The sequence below is a fragment of the Lepidothrix coronata genome, unplaced genomic scaffold, assembly GCF_001604755.1.
Source record: "Lepidothrix coronata isolate B3197 unplaced genomic scaffold, Lepidothrix_coronata-1.0 Scaffold16, whole genome shotgun sequence".
NCBI classification, from domain to species: domain Eukaryota; kingdom Metazoa; phylum Chordata; class Aves; order Passeriformes; family Pipridae; genus Lepidothrix; species Lepidothrix coronata.
Genome location: NW_016690196.1, coordinates 4,418,710 through 4,442,097, shown reverse-complemented (window position 1 = coordinate 4,442,097; position 23,388 = coordinate 4,418,710). Strand labels below are relative to the sequence as shown.

The 23,388-nt window shown below is 35.7% G+C and overlaps 1 protein-coding gene across 1 annotated transcript in view; it reads right to left on the bottom strand.

Annotated features, from left to right (window-relative positions):
* Window positions 1-582: 582 nt before the first annotated feature.
* Window positions 583-23,388, bottom strand: part of CRIM1 (cysteine rich transmembrane BMP regulator 1) — a 169,773-nt gene continuing 146,967 nt past the window's right edge. Inside the window, exons 10-17 of the mRNA XM_017806770.1 lie at window positions 21,481-21,602; window positions 17,254-17,463; window positions 12,992-13,207; window positions 11,057-11,278; window positions 6,525-6,719; window positions 5,399-5,521; window positions 3,900-4,087; window positions 583-3,486 (exon numbers count right to left, since the gene is read on the bottom strand). Of these exons, the coding sequence (XP_017662259.1) occupies window positions 3,310-3,486; window positions 3,900-4,087; window positions 5,399-5,521; window positions 6,525-6,719; window positions 11,057-11,278; window positions 12,992-13,207; window positions 17,254-17,463; window positions 21,481-21,602 (1,453 nt within the window). The 3' untranslated portion in view covers window positions 583-3,309. The remainder of the gene's footprint in view (window positions 3,487-3,899; window positions 4,088-5,398; window positions 5,522-6,524; window positions 6,720-11,056; window positions 11,279-12,991; window positions 13,208-17,253; window positions 17,464-21,480; window positions 21,603-23,388) is intronic.

Below are 23,388 nucleotides of genomic sequence, written 5' to 3'. Positions count from 1 at the left end.
AGATGGTTTCAAAGAAAGAAAAGAAAAAAGTTGTTCACACAGCATGTAGTCAAGCTGAAAACTGCCTTGCCTCAGGAAGTTACATACCAGAACTTTATATCAAGTCCATTAACTTAGAAATTACTAGAAGAAAAAAACATTATAGGCTAATAGATAAATAAATGACCTGTGGCTCGGGAAGTCCATGAAGTACAAATTGTGATTCCACACACTTTTTAGAGGACCTTGTATCAGAGTCTCGTATGATTAAGCACAGCTTTCTGACAGGTATGACTAGATCATATGCTCTCCATGGCAGGGCAGAGGCCTAACTTTGCATTTGAGAGATTCATCTTTACTGAATGCTGAAAGTATTTGGAATTCCACAAAGCTCTCCAGTGTTAAAATTCTTTAGTATAACATGCAGAACTTTCTGTAACTGCAAACTGTTCTCTACCCACAGTGTGTTCTGAGCTGTTCCAATCTCAGGTCAGCATAACAATAAAATGAATTCCTACACACCATAATATCAATATAAACTAATGTTTCAAGGACTAATGTGTGGAAGTAATAAATGTGAACATTTAAGAAAATAGACATCAATAGGTTTAAAACTTTTTATTGTGCTGCCAAGAGCCAAATTACAAGAAACCGCCTTACAGTTAAAAAAGTAAACAAGCAATCTGCTGAACCGCAGTGCACTCCAAGTGCCACATATGCATCTATTTTTCAGAAAATTATATCTGCATTTCTCTTACAAGAGCACAACAGGAACCAAAGTAAAAGAGTGTAATGGATACAGCACATAGGATAAATCATATCTTTAAAATAATAATAATAAAATAATAATAATAAAAAAAACCATTTTACACCATGTCCTATATCCTGCTAATATTTTCAGAATATGGCCTTGATTGTAAAACAAAAGCAAGCATTTACAATTTCTGGATAAAGACTGCTTACTCTTATGCAAGGAATGGATGTTTTGTCTTGACAAAATCTCTGCAGTAACTGGACAGAAACATCTCTGTTTCAACATCAGATTGAGTACAAAACACTGGGGAGACCACATTTTTTCTTACTGGTGGTTGGAAACTGAAGTTACATAAGCAGAAAAAATGTTGACCCTTAATGATACACCTATTTTTTCTTTGATGCAAACAGCTAGAACACCTTTTTGATATTCTAAAACAAAAAAAAATGGTTAATCTTCAGATTAATAAATTAGGTCATTATAATAATAAATTAGGTTTTTTTTTTTCAGTTTTAAAGTTCAGCAACCTCTGACCAAGTATTTAGAACAATACTTGAGAGTTCCTTTACAAAAAATACATTTTCTTTTCACATTAAGCATACTGGGTATCTGTGTCTCTTATGAGAAGCATTTGTAAAAGAAAAAAGGCAATGCACAAATGGGTAATTAGTATAAAAGTGCCAAGACCTGTTTGGAAAGTAACATTGTATTATACAGTCAGAGTTATAAATGAGGCAAGCTACAACAAACTTCCAGCTTAATGTGGACAATATTCCAGTAGTTGTTTCAAACAATTGTTTGAAAAAAAAAAAAAAAGAAAAAACCCCCAAAATCCAGGAGCTCATGGTGTTATTTTATGGAGTTGATTAGTGCTGCATGTATATTGTCATCAGTGTCTCTAGCCAATGCATTCATTAAAAAGCCTTTTTAAGGCTAAGCAGGAAAAGAAAAATAAGAAACACCCTGAAATGTAGCAAGTAGCAAGAGCAACGCTTACTGCTATAACCGTGCACGTACTGTACACACGCCAACACAAGAGTGCACACACACACACACACACACACACACACAAACACTTTCAAATCAAATCAAATCAAACTGTAGGTAGAATGAGATGCTCTTTTCTTGTCTTTCCTAAACTCACAAGCGATTAAGCATTGATATGAAATGCCTGTTATTTGTTTCTGCTCTGGGTAAAATCTCTCTCAGATAAAAATACATTCAACAAGAAAAAAAAATAGAAAAAAATATATACTGTATACATAGTATTTTATATATACAGTATATATATGTAGAGTGTATATACACATGCACGTATATATACATATGTATACCTACATGCATGTGTATATACATATATATACACAAACATACAAATACTTTTTGTTGTTTTTAGCATAATTATATTTACATAAATATTCCTATAATGCTAAAGTTTAAAGAAGCATGATCTCCTTTTTTTCTGAGCTTCAAAAAAGGTGCTTGAGTAATATACAATTAAAATTAAGCAGCTTCCTAGCATGGAAGTAGTTTCTAAATCTGCATACCAGTAAATAAGAACATCAACAGGAAAAAAAACAACAACCTTAAAACAGTCTCTTTTTTACTCTCTTGTAAGCAAGAGCTTTGTCCAACAAAAATATTTTTCCTTCTCCTGTATGAACAACCAGAGATTGATATAAAATAACAAAACAAAACCACAACAGACAAAACAAACAAACAAAAGCCCCTGGAACTGCATGGTGTTCTTGACTTTTCCTTCCTTCCTTCAATACTGCTGTCAAAAGATCCAGTGCTCATATCAGGAATTACTTAGGCCTCAGTCATTTGCTAACTCTGCTGAAGTCTGGCTAATCTAGCCAATCAGCTTTGAAGAAAACAAAAATAAAAACAAAAAGCAGCACAAGGTATAATTTTATACATCCTTAATAAACCCACCCTTTATTTTCTGCTATAATCTTTTCCTTGCTATTTCATTAACTACTGCAGCTTCTCATCATATAGAAAAATATTTGCAGCTACACCACACCTGTGATGTGACAAATTCTGTTCTAGGAGTATATTACTGTAGCAACAGCTGAAAAAAAAAATCAGACCTTTTCATATTTTTTTTCATCTGGGGTTAGGCTTTGGGTGCAACAGATGCAATTTCAGAGCAACAAGGAAAACCACTATCCTGCTGCTCGGCAGTTTGTTTTCTTCTCTAGCCAAGCATGACCAGCTTTTCTTCTATGAAGCTTCCTTTTAACTCATTGCCTATCCCTAGCCCCTGATTCCCCCTCCCAAAAAACCTCTATAGCTATGTTACAAGCAAATACATCTTAACAAGTTTTAAAACTTTGGTTCTAAGAAAACACTTGGTCAGTTATCTCAAGGAAAAGTGGGAATGCTTTTTCTGGCACATTGCAGGAGTCAGAGCTCATCCCAGTAAGGTCTTAGAGCTGTACATGTAGTCACAAATCCAATACAATCCACTAAGCAAGTGCACAATTCTAGTTTTATTTTAATAGCAGACTGTCTCTCTCTTTCTCTCTCTCTCTTCTCTCTTTCTTAATCCTTGGTAAGGGTGCAATTCTTCAAACTGTTTGATAGAAATTATCTGCCTGTAGGTTGTTCTGTTTCTGCATGCTGTAAAATCCACTGTATCTTGAATCTGGGTCTGCAATTCTTAGCATCCTCTGAGAACTGTCCACCTGGACCATGGTACCTTTCTTGCAGTCCACATACACCAGTTGATTGTTTAGGCAAGAGGGCTGTTAAAAGAGAAAGGAAATACTAAGTTAAACAATTTTTGTATTCCATACATAATTAAAAAAGTTCTTTTCGTTCAAGCACAAAATGAAATAAAGCTGGCAATGAAAGAGTCTAGACTTTTGCCAAAGTTGGTAAACGCTTATGCCAGGCACAGTAACAGACCAACACTCTCCTTAGAATCACCATTTTTTATCTTCTGAATGGAACTCTGGTATTCTCATATCCCAGCTGGGCTGGTTAAACTGGTCTCTGTTAATCTAGCACCACGCAAGGGCTTAACCTGTCGCCCCAAGTGTGCAGCAGCTTGTTTCCAAGACTTCAACAGCCTCTTTATTGCTGAACATTTACAACAATGTTTTGTTCCTGGTTTCCAAAAAATGTGAAAGTCTGGAAATAGACAGAAACACAGCACCTTTGTTGGAGCTTTGTAGCAGGACACAGGAATCCACTGCTTTTTCTGATTGATGAGCAGGAGAACGATGATCAGTAACAGTGCTATCATGATTGGAATTGTCACCAAGGCAACAGAGCCAACCGAGGCATCCTCACTGGGGTGTGGCCCACTGCCACTCCGGTACTCTCCCTGGAGATGGTTCATATCTGGAAGGCATTTGCTAGAGATTACAAATGGGCCTTGGCCATAATGAAGGATGTAATTCCAAAAGTCTCAGTCATACATCTTGCCACTCATATGAATTTGGACTTTCACTCTTGAAATGTCACCTTATTGATATAAATTAGAACACCCAAAAGCTAGTACCTTGTATAGTGACTATATTAGGCAGCAAAAGGCCATCAAAAAGAGAGGAAATAGCAGGAATCTAAAGCACAATAATGAACAAGTTTGACATAACCTTTTAGCTCAGTTATGTTTGCATCATCTTATCTGATCACAACCAAATTCCCATTTATTAAAAAAAAAAAAAATCAGACTGTTTCCATGCTGATGGAAGTCTTTTTTTTTTTTTTCTTAACTTTTAGAACTGGTAGGACAAATATGATGTGTTTGCTCTCTCATCTGTTGAGACCATATTACAATACTTTCACCACTCAGTCTGTGAAAACAGACCACTGGCAGTCTACTTAGAATGTAAGAAGTTTTGCATGTAATTTCAAAGAATGGTCAATTTTCAATGACATATAAAAATTCCACACTTTGCAGTGTGTGTTTATAATCTCTAGCCAGGATAGTTGCAACCCAGCTACTAATGCCTGTGAGAAATGAAAAAGCTGTAATTATAAAAGTGTAAGCTTAGAACTTTGTAAAGCAGTTAAATTTCATGCATCCTTTCTCCAAACAATAGTATGCTATGAGGTCATCCTCAGATTTAAAAAAAATACATACAAGTTTAGGTTGTCCTTCAATTAGAAAAGGTTAAAGACAGTGTCATAGAGTGTTTCCTCTTCCCTGGAATAATGATTGCAGCACAGTTTTAAACAAAAGATATATTTACATACTTAGACAACTTTATTAGCTCTGTCTCATTATACCTGTGATGGTTTTTTTTATAAGCTCTGACATTTGCCTACAATACATGTTAAGCTGTGGTACATGTTTTCCGTGTTTGTTTATCAATAGAAGAAAATCAAATTAGGGTCTATCAACTCCAATGGTCTTCTTTCTAGATTTTGAATCAGAAAAGACATTGCAGAACTCCATCATACCAACACAGATGTTTCTTCCATGCAGAAGATGGAATGATAATGAGACCAAATTGCATAAATGTAATTTAATAGACTGACTCATCTTTACTCAAAGCAAAATGCATGTAAGAGTTATGCACTGAAGAATATTCTCAGACAACCACCTTTTCAAAGCATTATATAGATGCTACCTGAATAGAACAAGTAGATGCATTAAACATGGGGAATAAACAGGCCTATGTTTTCCCAGTTTGTGTCAGATCTCACCTCTGTGAATGTGGATTATGTCATTTTCACTCGGTGTTGGCCAGTTTGGTACTTCTAGTTCAACATCTCCTCGATGATTTGTCTTCTCAATGGGAATGTTAGTGGGTTCAGGTACATACATCTCTGTGAAATGAGATAAATGTGTTTCACAAATTACAGGCTGCTTAACTTGTCAGTGCTGCTCTTAATTCAGGAAATACACTTGGCCATCTGCAGTGCTTTGTCCTATGAATTCTTTTATTTGTTTCAGAATTTTCACCATTATTAGTCTGTGATTTTGTTTAAAACTTGTTTCATAATGTATACAGGATACATGCCTGCTGCCATTATCATTATCCTAACGTGAGTGGGATGATGGAGTGGTGCGGACAAATTTGCTTTTGAAAATACCGTTTCAGAATACATGTTTTGCTACAGGCTTGCTCCTCTGCGGTATTAAAAAAAAAGAAAAAAAAAAGAAAATAAGAAGGGAAGGCTACATCTTCCCAGCTGATATGTAAACACTCACTGCTGGGTTCTTTGCCTTCCTTTATTTGCAATTCTCAAAGCAGGGGAATTGCAAGAGGTGGTACTGCTGAATCTCCTCAGTTGTCCTGTCAGAAGTAGTTACCAGCTGACTAAGATGAGCAAACTTCTGCAGAAGTATGTCAGGACTTACATTAAAAACCAGTTGCAATTCTTATGACCCTTCTGCCCATCGCCAAGACAATTTCATATTGCTTTTAAGCCAAGTTAAAGTGATAAATAAAGCAATGTAGTATTTGAAAAGTAACGAAGACGCTCAGAAAAGACATAAATATTCATCATTGTGATATAATCTGCAGAGATGTAAGAATATTAATTTTCCCACTTCATTAACGTATTTCCATAACCTTGTGAAAGGACAAACCAGGGGCAAGCAACTAATTTTTGAGTTCACAGTTCTCAGAATAAGTGAAATTCAAACTATGTGTTTGCACAATGTGCCTATCTGTTAAGAATATTAATTTTCCTGAAGTCTAAAACTCCGTTGTCTTTGTGGTACTGTTCAAACATGGACTGACATTCAAAAAACAATTTAAAACCCCCTTATTATTGGTCCTGGTAAACCAGCATCACAGTAAACTGGGCTGTCACATCACATTACCTGGACACATGGGACAGCAGCTTCCCTCCACATTGATGGGTTCAGCGCATGGGAGAGGTGGGCAGCTGACAGTGGAGCAGAGAGTCTGACCCTGCAGGCAGTAGCAGTGTGTGCAGCTGTCAATGTCCCAGCGTTCCTCATCTGCGTATGTTTTTCCACTGAAGTGGCAGACAACTTTCTTTGGAACTGCATCTTCTGTTGAAGGAAAACAGTGGTTTGATCATGCACTAAAGGCTAATTACACAAAAATCTGATTTTTTCCCTAAACACAGAAGTGAAACAATTGCTACAAAGAAATCCCAACTGTAATTAAAAGACTCTCTCTTCACCTTCCAGAAAATCTTTGTTAAAAAGATGTCATTTCTGCTTCTTTATGAAGTATATAATTAGCCTGGGCTGCTTCTCCTCATGTTCTTAATGCAAGAGGCTAGAGGAAAGATGACTGGGACATGAAAAGATGATATAAAAAATGCTGTGAGAATGAAGAACTGATTCTTGTATGTTTGACTATTTGAGACTGCCAACTACTCCTCTTCCTTCTTGTTTCCTAGTAAATCCTGTTAAACTAAGAAAAAAATCTCCTAACCACCTAAATTTCTAATTAGTAAGGTTCAAGAAAGATGAAGTTGGTCTAGAACATGGAAAAAAAATCACATTAGGCAGGATGCCAAGAAGGATGAAGCAACTTGCAGATAAAATAACTAAAAGTTCTTAGACTGTATCTTATGATAAAACACATTTGAAGAGAATCATTCCCTGATCATTCCCTGCAACTGCGTCAACCCCAGGAAAAGGGCAATAACTAAACTCAATACATTTTTTCACGCTTAGTATTATATAAATGGGAAATCAGTGTGATCTTTCTGGCTTAGCATTCAGCACACCATTTTTTTAATGTTGCATCCTATGCAAGTCTTTTAGATGGTCTTCAGTATAACTTCTATTTCACTGCGAAGGTAGTAATGAATCGCTTAGCCTTGGAAGTTTTTTGCCGTTGTAGCACTTTAGAGATAATCAAAATAAAACCACAAAACAGAAGCTCCAAAAGCCAAGTAGCACCTCATTTTCATCTTAGCTTCTTACTACCTTTATTTCTTAGAGGCAAAAATTATTATGATGAAATAAACCTGCTGATGACATGAATTTGCACATTAAACATATGCAGGATGTTACAGAATGAAATCACAAACTTCTTAAACCATCAGATAAATTCTGGTTTAACATTCACACAGATGACATATTTAAATATGTCAGTTAGAATTATCTGTCAAATATAAATAAAAAACCCTTATTAAATAATTTGGCCATTAGTAAAGGTTTTAATTAGTGACAATATAATAGACTGACGTAACCTGGAACAACAAGGTTAGCAGTCAGCAGACCAGTGCAACAGATCTAGACAGAATAAATTCAAATGCAAAAGAAGATAATATTAATAGAATTATCTGAAAAGCACAAAGGGTTCCAGAGATCCTTGGTATGGGTATCCCATGGCTTCCATGGCTATAAGTATGGGTCCCAACCTCCTCAAGTAGAAGATTTTATAAGTAAACGTTGGGTGCATATGGGAAAGGAAAAGTGGGAGGAAAAGGTACAGAAAGCTCATCAGGTTTTTATCCAGATGATGTGCATGTTGACATAGAGCGAGTGGAGCCCTGTGTTAGTCAGCAAGCAGATGTGGCTGGGGACAAGGGTGAGGCACACAGCCCAAACACTTCTCTCCTGCTCATTGCCTATGCAGACATAAAGCTGTGTACTACCTGGGCACTCAGGGTTGATTTGCTTCCAAAGTGCTACCTTGCCCCATTTAGGATACCTTCTTCAATTTAGCAGCTGGTTTGTCTGGAAAAGTCCTTTAACTTGCTCAGAGTTTTGCAAGTTTGTGAGGAACACATCACAATTTAATACAGTAAATAGTTTTTAGAAGAATGAACAAGGGTAAAATCACAATAGCAGTGTTGTACCATTAAACCTCAAGAGGAAATTCTGAAGTCCTAATAAAGTATTATCCTGTATGTGTCTCCTATTTTGGTGTCCATCCCTATGCAAGTACAAACAAGGATGAAGATGAAGACCACAACACCAGCAGGTGCTCATGGATAGTGGAAATGAGTCTTGCAGTAAGAAACTCACATACAAAACCGCAGTTCAGAATAGTGTCTAGCTCTACCTGCTTCTTTCAAATTTCCTCTAGCTATACTAGAAAATCAGTCTCATCTGGTAAACAGTCATTGCTCTGTTTTCTGCAGAAGAGTGATCTTGTCTCTAATCAAATAGATGCACCCCTTTATCCTCTCTAAGCTTTCTTAGATTATCTTTCCAAATGAATCTGTCTTTGTAAGAAAAAGAAGAATGTTAAATACACAGGATGACTGAGGATTCAAACAACAAGGATTCAAACAACAAGGATTCAAACAACAAGGATTCAAACAACAAATTCAAATTTTGAATTTGAATTTATATACACTGGATCCTGAAAGAAGCAAAATAAAATACAGTGCTAAAAGCATACATAATTTTTGAAATTCCAATCAATGAAGAAGGCCTGTTTCCACAGAGTTTGCCTATGCTCAGGGAAGTGATTGAGTCACCATCCCTGGAAGTACTTAAAAGATGTATAGACACAGCACTTGGGAATGTGATCTAGCGGCAGACTTGGCAGTGCTGGGTTAACAGTTGGACTCAATCTTAAAGGTATTTTCTGACCTAAATGATTCTATGATTCTAAACATTTTATCAACTATTACATGAAAACAGGTAGGAAGAATCTGTACAAAGACGTGCTTCACAGTTCTCAAGAAATGAAGAGTAGACCAGTAAGAACCAGGAAGACAAAAATTAGGTGCACAACCTGACTAATGTTACATGCAAGAGTATATAGTTCATAGAAACCATAAAAAAAAAAAAGAGTTCCCATGAATTTCAGTTATTTAGACCACAAAACATAGCACAACTTGGATTATTAAAATGTATTCATAATTGAAAATCTTCATATCTAAGTATTAATTAAAATCTAGCTTCTATATTTTGTATTGCTAATCAGTTGCTACTAAAAAAAATAATTAAGCTTCTATAGCTCACACATTTAAGTATTTGTAATATTATGCAACTATAAAGGATTCAAAGTCAATTAATTAAAGCAGTATCTACATGTTGTGTGTATATATTTGCAAACTTGACATGCAAGGTGTAGGCAACAAGTTTTAGAGGTTTCATTTTTGTAGTTCATGGCACTAGTCCCTTCCTCACCCAAAGCATTCTCCACTACAATACTCATGTTCTGACTCTACTGGTTTGATTGCCCAACTCTGCATACATTCTGTATTTTTTTTTAATGTTAATATGTTTCCTGAATTAAAATTTATTTTTATGGCTCAAAGTCAATCACTGGAAGAAAAGCCTGCAGAAAGTCTAAAAGCCAAAGAAATTCTAAATTCTCTCCATTTTTTATGCAAACCACAAGAAGAAATAGTGATAGGATAACATAGAACTTTCCCCTCAAAACGTCGTCATCAGGAATCTAAGTATGATTCCAAAGGCAACTGAAAATTGGATACTTTGTAACTTTTTCAGGCATTCTTTCATGGAATTCCTTGTACATCATATAAAACTGTATCATCTATTATTAAAGCTGGTTTATCTGCAATGAATTAAAGATTTCAACGGCTATATCAATGGTACATGTCTGAAAGTACTTCACAACCTTTCTGACATGTTTCCAAAGGAGAATGGTATTGTTTATAGATGGGCAAGTTGATTCACATGATCAATTAAATATTTAAAGCCCGTCAATTTTACTATATTCCTTTTTATGGAACTCTTGTCTACTCTATCTCCCCCTGCTACTTTTGGAAATGAAGGTAAGTAAGCTCTGTATGCTTTTCAACAATGCTGCAAAGACAATTTCAGTAAGTACATTATCCAATTTTTCTCTATTAGCAGCTTCCATTCTACAGCCTTTGTACTTACCATGAACTCACAAAAAAAGTAATCTTTAAATAAATACTCCTATTCAACATACAACAAAAAAGTGATCAATAATATCAAACTCTGCGACTTTAAAAATGCCTGGCAATTTCCACTATCTACAGCATCCACTGTAGTTCTAGTTCCACAGTTCTAGTTCCGTGGAATTTCATAATGCTTCACACCTTATCTTCTGCACTCATAATTAATGTTTTCCTCATATTATCACACAAATCTTGATATAACCTATGTTACCTGGCAAATCTTCCTTTAAATAAAAATAATTTTTGTGTAATGTCTTCATCTAATAAGGTGTATTACCAAAATTTCAGGAGGATGTCCTCTTGAGTTTGTAGGCAAATTACATGTGTATCTCCATGCACTTCTACCTAAAAAACCACAAATCATGATCCTCAAAGCTCCCTATGCATATTTCACTCTCCAGTTCAACTGGAGGCACAAACTGCATCTCCCCAAACCAAGGGAAACATATTTCAATTTGGTAATAAAAGTTCTTTCTTACTCCCGAGAAGGGAACAGCAAGTTAACTATTTTTATTTGCTCACCAATACAGTAAGGACAACATTGTCCCTTTCTCAAAACAGGTCTCTCACAGGATACCGGTGGGCAAGACTCAGAGTAGCATCTAATCACACCATCCATGCAAATGCAGCTAGTGCAGACATTGGGCTTCCAGGACTCAGCTGTCAGAAAAATGTCTCCTTCATCGTTTTTGCAGTAACTGGGCATGCTCTCGTTGTTTGATGAGGAGGGTTGAAGAGGTTCATCTGTAAATATAAACAGATTAAGTTATTTAACTTACAGTGGCTAACTAACTTCTGTCATAGGTCCTTAACAGAGAGTTCACTCTTGAAGAACACAATGGAACACATTGGCTCACTACTTCAACAAAACTAGGACAGAGCCTCATGCCTCTTCAGTCCTTACATGTGATGAAGACCTCATGATGTGCTCTAGCATAATATGTAGACCTTTATTGAGTTTCAAAAAAAAAAACAAACTAAAAACCCAAAACAAAACACATTGGAAAAAGGACAGCAAAGTACAAAATAATCACCATCAGAATCAGCACCTCAAAAAGCCACTCTGAATGCTCTGAATTGCAAGGTATATAGGAATTAATCTTAAACAAGAGAGATTAAATTTTAAATCTAAAACTTGAATCCCAGCTTCTACCATGACAGTCCAAATCTTAGAATGATGCAAAGTGAAAAGCTATTATACTGCTGTCACCTTCACTAGTGGACTTAGATGAGCTAATTATAAGCTGTTGAGAAACAAATGGAATTTGATCAGGCTGCAGCCTGATGCCAATGGGTTTCCTTTAATTCTCATGCCCACCCATGGAGAAGACCTATTTCTGCAATTAAGCTGTATCTTAACAGACATTATGGATCAAGAAACAGGACTGTATGTACAGATAAAGTATAAGAGAAGGAGAAGAAAATAAATGATTCATAGGAGTATTCAGATCAGGTTCTCAATCTAACTGCATTAATCTATGAGACTAAGTTCATTATATAGCCAGTGAGGAAAGATCAACTCCTTCAAAACAGTATTTTCAAGTTAAGTAAATGTTCATTTTTATTAATAATGAGAAAAATGGAAGGCAGCAGAACTGGCTGAAAATATTTTGTCAGAAAAAAACCTCCACACCCAAAACAACACTCTGTAGCAAAACCTAACAGCAAAACCTAACTTTTCTTTTTTCCTAAAGTAAAATTTTTAGATTTTGGTTTTAATAAAGACATATTTTCTCAGCGAGTTTACATACAATTCACAGGTTTGTAGTAAATTTCCACTGCAATAAACTCCCCCATTTGTTACATGAAATAGGAATTCATGTTCATTTATAATCAAATATCTTTCCTCGGGGGAAAGCAAATCCTGTTATCTTCTTTACACTGTGAGGCAGTCTAAGAGGAATCTGGCACACCTGCTGGGCTGGAATGCTTTGATATTACTCAGCTGCCTTCAAGTCACTCTCAAATCATACCATGTGAAGGTAAAAGCAAACAGAAGTATTTTTGATACCAAATCCCAAATAGACAAGATAGTAATAAAGAAGTTCATAGAAACCAAGGCATGTAGAAAGGAAAAGAAACTAGCCTGTATCTACCTAACACTTTGACTGCTTTCAAAGTTTCTCTGCATGTCTCCATAAACCAGTGCATGTTTCCAGTGCATATTTCATAAACCTTTCAACTAAGGATTCTGGTTCTCACACAACCCTTACATTATTAGATTGCCTTAAAAGATGTTCAAAGTTCAGGGCCACAGCTCCTCTTTACACTTAAGATCTCTCTTGCACACAGTCAGGTGGCATTTGAATTAGAGACCTGAAGGTTCTCACTCCTCACTACTTAAAAACAAAGGCACCTCAACACCCAACTGTGCACGTACAGAAACATTCTCATACTGAAACAGCATATTCTCAGATCAGGGAAGGGCTCTGATGAAAGCTGGTTGTCAGCACATACCTGGGCACTGTGGACAGCAGGAGTCCTGTGTGCGGGTGGGGTTTTGACAAAGAAGAGGTGGACAGACTTCAGTCTCACACAGGACACGTCCACTGTGGCATGTACATTGTGTGCAAGAATCAATGTTCCATGTCTCTCCTTCTACAAAGTATTCCCCACCAGGAGCATGACAGATCGATGGACTGGTGAGCTCTGGCTTTTGCACGATTATTTCATCTGGGAAAAACAGAATTGGAAGACAGGCAAAGTCAACTGTGACTCTAATAATTAACAACTGTACCCAAGATTAAGAATTTCTGTTATTGTTGAAAATATATTTCGATAATGTTATTACTGAAAATAATACATAACAAAACCAGCTATAGATTATTCTTGATGAACCTCTTTTGACTTTATGTCACCTGCATCTCATGGAAAATGGGAAAAAGATAAACAAGAAAGAGCTTGAGAATCATTCTGAAAAAAGACCAGTTAATATAAATCAGATGTAACTTCAAGCATATTTGGCATTTCAGAAAAAATCAAACGAACCGATGATGTAGGAATTCCAAGAGGTAACTGTAAAATTTCTACTGATTAGACAGTTTCTTAACTGCTAAATGTTATTATCAGTGCAATTCCTGAAAGGATGAGTAAGTATGCTTCTCCTCTGGGATTAAGGAAGTCCAGGTTCAAGTTAAGTTTCCCAACAGATGCTACATTAAAAAACCCCAGCCAAACAAACTAACTCCCCAAGAATCCCACACAAACAAACTCCCCCCAAACCACCATAAAAGAAAAAACACAGAATCCCCCACCCAATCCTCTAAAAACATATAGGCACTTAACACTGGTGGAAGTGCTTCATCAATACTGCACAAAAAAGAAGAAGGAAAAAAAAGAAAAAAAAGAAATCTGCCATCTTTGAAAACTGGACCCAAGGAGCTGCCACAGTGTGTAGATTCATATTTCCAGTAACTGTATCTTACCAAATGAACCTTACTGCCTTTTCAAACAATTAATTACATTACCTCTGCAGCCCTGGCTAAAAGATTTACTCCAGCAGTTTAGAGAACAGATTTGTCTTCCTTCACGTTAAGAAAGGAACTGAAACTGTGTCCCTTGTTCAGCATGAGGGTCCTTCAGCCCTTCAGAGGGCATTAAAAATGGGGGAACTCTCTTTACCTCTCGGCGTATTGAAAGAATTAAAGAATCCTACCCTGCACCTTGAGGGTGTTTAAGCACTTATTATCAAGAAAAGGTTATGCCACAAACAGCGTGTTTGTAACCTGCTTAAAACGCTTTGAAGACTACTCCACATAAGGTGCAGTAAGGGCAGTAATCGTTGCCTGCTTACTACACTGGTTGATTTGGACCTGGAATAAGTCCACCAGGCTTTTGCATGCACTGTGTATAGATATCGAGATGCATCACACAGCATGTTTTATTCAGGTGCAGAAGCCATGAGTTTGAAAGCTACAAGCTGCAAAGTGAAGCTTCAGGCTTATAAGTGATGTCCTTCAGCCTGAATTCAACCCATTTAACATTAGATAGCTAAGTTAGGTACCTCTGTTAAGAACTGAACTGCATCACGTTTCCTGTGCTATGAATGGAGGGGAAGAGAAAGTGACTTCCCTAAGTATGCTACATCTCTAAATCGCTTTCAGAAGGTCCGTCTTTCCCTCCTACTTAATTATAATGATGCCTAATGTGAACATCATCCTAATCCAAATATCCTGGTTAAGGAGAGAAAAATTAAGTGGACAGCAGCTCCTCTAGTTATTTAGGCAAGCCAAAGCCTACAAAGTATTTGTGGCTTCTCTTCATCACTGCTGTACTTGCCTGGAAAATGGCTTTTGTGCCCTTTGCTCTATGACACTGCCACGTGGAAGACACCCAACTTAGTTGTTCTCATTTCTGGAGAATGATCAGTAGAACTGAAGGAAGCTGACTCTGGCTGATTTTATTTTATTCACAAAGTACTCATGCTTTTCTTTCAGGGAATTATTTTATCTTTCACTGATTTGCTTATGCTATGCTTTTCCAATTGCTTATATTTATGAACCACATACCTGATTCAGCAGCATTTACCTGAAATGAGACTGCTAGTCTGCTGCCTTGTCACCGTTTGATTTTTATTTCAGCTGGAACAATATATTACATTTTATGCAATGGCATCCTATCTCACCATGGCAAAAGCAATGCTAATTTTTTTCTGGAAATTTTCTGAGTTATCTGCTTTGCATTTAGTTCTCTGCAAAGTCACAGGCCTGTTTTGCTACAGCTCATATATTGTTCTTTATCAAAAAAGCATAACCAGATATTACTGCTGTTTGTATGGTATTGCCTACTGCCTCCTTAGCAGCCCTGATAATGAAATATCACTGCAACTGAATTGCTACAAATTTGAAACTACTATTGCAAATTTACTACTACTAACCCGAAGGAGCAACTAGTCAAACAAATGTACACTTTCTGCATAGCGTGGTTCTGCAAAACACTAGCAATTAATGGCTTTGTGAATCTTACAGGAAACCTGGAGCTTTTCATGAGCATTGTGAGGAACCATTTAAACCTCTTAATTTATAGAAACATGGTTATAAGGAACATTGTAGCAGTTAAGGTATCTCTTGCTCTGTTGACAACTAATTAAATACTGAACTGAATGTAACCACTTTTTTCAGTCTGAAAAATGACCTGTGAGAGCTGCCCTTACCCTGTTGATAGGTTAAAAGTGCAATTCAAAACTCAGTACATGAGGACTGCTAATTATTTCAATACCCTTATGATGAATACATTTGAGTGACATGCTCACAGTCTCACAATTTCAAACCACATTCCTATCTATTAAAATCCATGATATTTATTTAAAATCATCAGTGGGGAATCAATAAATTGCAAAATAAAATTGGAATTACATTTCTAACAAATATAAGACCTCAGTGGGGAAAACAAAACCACATTGAGACTAATTTGGCCTTATTCATATACTTATATATGCAATCACTTTAAAATGCTGTGTCTGCCCTAGCACTGTAAGAGTTTACACCAACTATGACTTTGCTAACACAGAAGCTAGGTGACCAGTGTCTTGAAAGCAGGAACAATGTCAGACAGAGAAGCCTATGCAGATACTCTCTCTTAAAGGAATGGACGTTGCTGGGCAAGCAACGGCTCTTTTATAAAAGAGATCAACATCAACCCATCAAAATTTTGAATCTTGAGTTTATCTAATGAAAGAACTGACATGCTAGCCTGTCCCCATCCCTATGAAGTATACCATCCCCTAAAATACTTGTGAAAAGGCTGAAAGAGAGACAAACCTCTGAAGTTGTGCATCTCTCTGGGGACTATATTTTTCCAGTTACCACAAGGTGTGAACTGGGTTGGAGATCACCATGTGTCTAAACGATCTAAAGAGATTGGTTATCTTAAGTCACAGGGAGAATGTACTCTTCTCTGTCACTTTCAGAAAGTGGATCTGGCTATTTATTTTGCCCTTAGGGTTCTTTACAAAGAATTTGAAACAATTCATAATTGCTCATACTCTCCCAGTGCTGTCTTACTGTTTTTCTATTCATAAAAGTTTAATGAGCCTCAATTGTTCCTACTTGTAACATGACTTCCAATAAAACCATAGACAATATTACTGTATTACAAATTAATCTACCTAGCACATAAAATACTGTAGAAATAGTTCTGAAAACAGAGCATTAATCTTACACCCTACCCATACCTTTTCATAGATGTTTTTCATATTAACACTTACTAAAATTGTATTGGAATGCAACATGAATTGTACTTGGCCTTCCCACTGAAAGCATTGAAATAATCTACAGGAGCTTTCCCTCAGAACACAAAATCATAATATTCAATTAATTAAGACACCTGTTTGTGTACACCTTTGAGGGGTTGTGAAACATAGATCAGGAGATAAATTTTAATAAGACTCCACTTTAAAATCAAAAAAAGAAAATGTAATGGCTTATTACAATATTTGCTATCATAGATAAGAGAGTAGAAACTTTTACTAGTTTAAAGATTTCAGTGTGTCACAGATTAACAAGTTAGGACCCACAACATGTATACGCTTTAAATTTTTAAATTCCTATTTTTCACAACTGAGATCTTAACAACAGCAAGTAATCATGTTATATTTGTGCATAGAAACCTTCATCTATACCTATTACTGAATGATGCATGAGATTATTTTCATGTATTTAGAAGCAGAACACATGTGAAATGAAACCTGATTACAAAGGATGTAAAAGAAATCACATTACCTGGACACGATGGACAACACTGCCCTGGATGTATGGTGGGGTTGCCACAATTAGGAACGGGACAGGTGATCAAGGCACACATTTCCCGTCCATTGTGACAGTAACATTCCCTGCAGCCATCGTGCCAGCTCTCCTCATTCTCATGTCGGCGTCCATCCATCGACAGGCAAGATCCTGTTTTAACAGGAGGCATGAGAGAAGCCGTTGCCTCTGCACAAAATCAAAGAAAAATGAGGTGTCCTGATAAGCATCTGTTGCTTAAGAAGAAACACACCGACTTCATGCCTGGATTGCATTTATTTTTAAAGCACATATAAGACCAAGTTCTGTCATTTACACTTAGAAATAAAGTAACAACACACAGGAAACAATTAAAAGGTATACTGAAGGGGATGATAGGATGTAGTAGAATTTATTTCCTTGGAAAATATAATGACTTCTTTCTGTTGAAGCTATACTAATCACTAGAAATGCAGTACTGTCTAAATAACATGAGAAAAAAAGAGAAATGCAATGGAGGGAAATAGGAGAAAGCATGAAACATATTTAAAATGAAATATTTAAATATCACAGGATATTAGATTTTCTATAATGTAACTGATAGCAAGTAGAATATAAAAGCATTTACAAGAGCTACGGATGGTCTTACGAATGATAAAAAATTACAAGCAAATGCTAACAGGTAGATATTGGAAATATTACATAAAGTACTTCTTGTGAGAAATTATTTGTTTATATTACTATGATAAATGAGATGTTTGGAAGAGAACCGCTTTGAGAATTTTATCCCTCTCTTTTTTTAGCTTTTTCTGAGATGAGAATACAGTAGCTTGGACTGTTGTACTCCATTGGAACACACAAGCAGTTGGTCCAGGGAGGATAAAGTCTCATTGGCATCTTAAGGGGTATTTAAGTGCTGCAGGATTCAGCCTCAATATACTCTTTGTTAATCAGCTGAGTGAATTTAGAGCCCAACACTCCCCTACCCACATCATTATTATGATGAAGGATTTAGGATCAGTTTGTCAGTGAACTGACTTGTTTTCATTGGTATGTCAGTGATGCTCTGCTGACACACATATATATAAGGTTCTTTGTATTAAGTTCCTCATTTTGTTTTCTTTTAAAAAAGAGATGATGTATGAAAAGTAGCAATGTTTATATGTAATTTTAGTAACCATTTTTCTGTTCTGTTTTTTTTTGCTTGTTGGCTTTTTGATTGGTTGGTTGGGGTGGTTTTTTGTTTGGTTTTTTTTTTTTTTTACACACTAACATGTAGGTCAGCACTTCTTCAGCTGCAGCAGATCTATCAGAAGTGGTCTAACAAGCAGATGGTACAAAGTTTGAGGCTGGTTTTCAGAATAGAAAGCCAATACACAGAAATTACATTAGCATACCATTTCATGAATTAAAAATAAATGCTGCACAAGGATAAAGTACTTCTTAGAACAGTCTTCATCCTATTGCATGAACAAAAATATTATAAAAAATTTAAATTCGGTTACTATACTTTTATACTTTAGTATCAGATTATATAAATTCTGATTTGACTTAATTTCACTGGAATACTGGTCTATATTGAAATTATTATTGACACTGGGAAGTCCTAGATGATAAAACTCTTCCCCTTCCTAAATAAATGAAGTATCCAATGTAATCAAACTTTTTTCCTGATGTATTCTAAAGTATGCTCCAAAATTTGGAGAAATACAGCAAGCACATAGGCAACTATTCAAAATTAAGTTCAGACACCGAGACTGTTTTCACTTTTCAGTTTTTAATTACAATTAGTACAAAAGCTAATACTTGAAGAAACCCAATGTCTAAATACAAAATGGAAATAACTGGCTAACTAAAGGTATGGTTGAAATGATCTGAGATACAGTAGTTTACAAGGAAAAAGGACTCAGTAATGTGTTAAGGTTGCAGAACAAGCAAGTTCAATCTAAGATACCAGTACAGGAGCACTGTAAATTTAAATGCAACACTACTACTCTACTAGTTTGAAGATTTTACCACTGCTAAAGTACAATATCAAGTTTTTGAACAGTGATGAGAAACCATAGTAACAGGGTTTATTTGACTTAGAAATATAGCCCGTCAAAAAAAATGTTTAGGAGTCATCAGTTGCAACTCCTTAAACGTTGCAAAAATTCTAAAGGGAATGGTGCTTAGCTGTTGTATATGTCTTCTAAGCTTAGGACAAAAAGTAACCAGTCCAATGTGTAGGAAGGGAGACAGAAATTTTAGAAAATTTATTTTAAAATGTCATATATTGCTAACCACAAGAAAACATTATTTTAGAGAAATTTGATTGTTTTTGTTTTTTTTTTCTTTTGAAAGTGGAGATTCTTAATAAATTTAATCTTAGACAAACATCTGTCAAGGATTATCCAGATAGACTCTATTTTATTCAAGGTCAAAGAAATGGACTCTCAGTTTTCCAAAGGACTACCCCAGCCCTGTACTGCTACGGTCCTACTTCTATTAATCCTGCTGTAAGCTATTTCTGGCAGAAGCAATTTAGGCAGTGGAACTAACTCACAGGCAGAGGATTTACCCATACCTTCCTCTTACTTAGGCATTTTGAGTCAAAATTTTAACAAAGACTCACATCTTCTCTGGAACATACTGGTGATTAATTATTCTTTGACAAGTTGCTAATGACATGATGTTGAAATGATATTCTCACGGCTTGGTATCTTTATGATCATGACAACAATAAATACTTAGAGAGGTATCAAGTTAATTTCACTAATTATTTGTGCTTATTTTAAAATTCACCCTTGTTAAGGAAAGCACTTCACAGTGTGCATACACATAATTAGTGACCAAAGAATTGCATCTGTTTATAGTCCGGGATGCAATTATGGGAGACCTAAGAGAACACTCTGCGTATGTTCCGTCACAGCATCACGACAATAAAGAAAAGTGTTCTGATTGTGAACATGGAGACAAATGACAAGCTGAGTGATAAGAATTATCTCAAGGGAATGCCCTTCAGCAGTTACCCTTGCTTATTTAATTTTTAAAATTTTAATTTCTAGTAAAAGTCATATATTGTAGCTCATGTCAGTGAAATGTCTCTCTGCTTCTCATATCTGCAAAGTACATTTATAACATTTCAACTTTTATTTTGCTAGAAGTCTTAAAGTTTTGTTATAACTGTTTGCAGTGTATTATGTCATGTAGAGAAAAGATAATGTCGGATATTTCTGATTTATGTGCTTGCATGTTTGCCTTCAGCTACAGGCGAGTGACTTCAGGAACTCATACACTTTCTTCCAGTGCTATGTTCCCATAGCTTATCCTATTACATTTTATAATTTTTTAAAATGCAAAAGAAATAGCTGCTAAAAATGGTAAGAATAGAGTCATTACACAAAACAATGGAAAAGTAATCAAACTTACTTAACTATAGCTATAAATCAAAGCACACAAGTAAGAATCAAAGAAAGTAAGCATGAAAGAGCAGTGAGGATCAGAAAGAGACTGAGCACAAACAAAAAGTTATTACATGTAAAACATGGAGATGAGCTATGAAGGAAGTCTGATACCCAGACTAATGTAAAACAGAATCTGAAAATATCTTAAAAAACAGACATGCTAAAAGCAGCACAAATACAAAGCAGACAACTAATGAACATCTGATCTCAATATCCACCTTGAACTTGATGGTTACAGGCTCGGTATGTGGAATGTGTGAAATTTTTGACTTAAGAATACCAAGTCCTTTCTGCTGGGCAAGTGCTCTCTCTACTCATTGTTCATTACAACTGCTTGAAAAGTGTCCAAGAAACAGCACTCCCATTTTAGACGATATACAGGATATCTATCAAATCCAAAACTTGTTTATAAAAAAAGATAATGGTGAAGAAGCCAAGAAGAACATCACTGCTGAAAAAAAAAGCCTTCGACTAGCTTATTTCTAGCAGTTGCTTATTAAGAGCCTGATCCAATTTTTATTAATGATAACAAATTTTTTGTGACTTTTTAATGGGAGATGAGAGCAGAGCTGAGGCTTTCTGCTGAAGCCAAGATGCACACAGATAATAACAAACACCATCAAAACAATACAATCCTTTGAGCAATGTAGAACCAACTCCCCCACCAGTTACAATATATCAGTTTGTACATATTCTGTGCAGTATTCCTTTTCTTTTGCTCTGTTTTCCAACTGCTTTGAAAACAAGTTGTAATTAGAGGTGGTAATGCACTTGCACGTACCTCTACACTTGCAGATAACACAGCCGTGACTGTTCTGCTGGAAGCCCATCGGACAGATTTTACCACAAGGCAGGTCCGGGCATTTCTTACATCGACAGATTTCACAGCCATGCTTGTTCTTCCTAGATGACCAAAATAATTTGTAAAAGGTCAGCAAGACACTTTAAATATCTACATGTCATGATCTTTAAAGCAAAAGCATCCCCTAAAAAAGTGACTGATAATTAAAGAAAATTATTGTTAATTGTCACCCTTAGATTCAGTGGTTCTATGGGAGGTACAGGTCTCCAACCCTGGCATGTGCTCTTTCCACATGACTGGCAAAATCTCTGCATTTGCACTTTCAAGCCACAGCAGATAATATAGATGTATGGGCTTATGACTGCTTTTGATGATCCATTCTTTTTTCAAGTGAAAAAATGCAAAAAAACCCTTCTACAACTGTGAAGATATCGAAGGAGTAGGTAGGATTCTGTTATATTTATTACGTTTTTATAACACAAATCACTGTTAAATTTTTTCCTCCAACAAGAAGTAACTTACAGTAGATTTCCTATCTTGCATATTAAAACTATAGAGAGATTTCCAGAAGCGTTAAATAAGCAGACAAAAAGCTCACGTGAGAACTAGCACATAGAATGCCAGTAACCCATATAAATAGTAGCAAACACACAGTAACACGTTTTGAAATAGTAAAACTAGAGAAATTTTCAGGAAACAAAGTACAGAGAATCAAGAACTCAAATGCTTCCAAAGCTTCCTGGTGAAGCTAGGCAGGAGTCTAGAGCACCACCTAACAACACTTTTTCACAGCACCATAAACATGCTGCTTTAGAGGATCCCATATTGAATATTTCCTTGCCTTTTTTACAGGAATTCAGAAAATACCATTCAAACTCTAGGCACAGATGTACTAAACAAAGAAAAGACATGGGAAGTTACAGAACATGATCTAGAAGGATAGAGGAGAAATAAATTATGTAGATCTCTAGAAAGCCTGACTTCAAACTCTAGAAAACTTCATTTAATTTTTAGTTAGAAGGCTGAGAACAACAAATCGTCACACAGTAAGATGGAGAATGAAAGACATTCTGTCTTCCTATTCCATCAAAAGGAATGCTTCTTTCCATTCATACGTAAAATTTTAAACCGGTGAGCTCTTCAGCAGTTTTTTTTCAGAAGATTATGAAAAGGTTTTGGTTTTTTTCAAGATGCACAACCTCAGTACTTCCAGTTGCTAACCTTTGACAATCTTAAAAAAAAAACCCCACAAACATGATGATTACTCCTTAACTTTTAACTCTCTAATATACTTTTCTTTTAACTTTTCTGTCGTCTCCTATTTGTGACTGAAGTTTTATGTTAAAATAGAAATTTGTCTTCCATTACATCCCATGTTTTTAATGATCATAAAAGGCTTGTTATGATGTTAACATTAAAATACAGCACATCATTTTAAAAAAGAATTTGGCACAGTAGCAGTATACTGAACACGTGTACTATACAACTGCAAATCTAAATAATTTTAGCACCAAAGTAAGACTTGAAGTGAAATGATCCTAAAGTAGTTCTTGCCACAGTTTTAGCCCTGTATCCTACAAACAGTTCCATACATAGTTATGTTTAAATGTTTAATTTCATTTGGTTCAATTATTCATGTATTTTGTAAAGAATGACAAGATTAGGGTGCTCACTTCCAATTTTTAAAAAAATTAAACTATCTGAAGTCTTCACTAAACATTCATCATTTTACAAATACCAGCCAAGCATTGTGCATAACTTACATTCTACATGTAAACCCAGAATTTAAATTGAAGACTATTTTCCAATTAGCTTAAAAGGGTTTAAAGTTCAAATTTTTTTCAGGTGTACAAAAATATATGAGGAAGTTCATCTCAAAGACAGGGT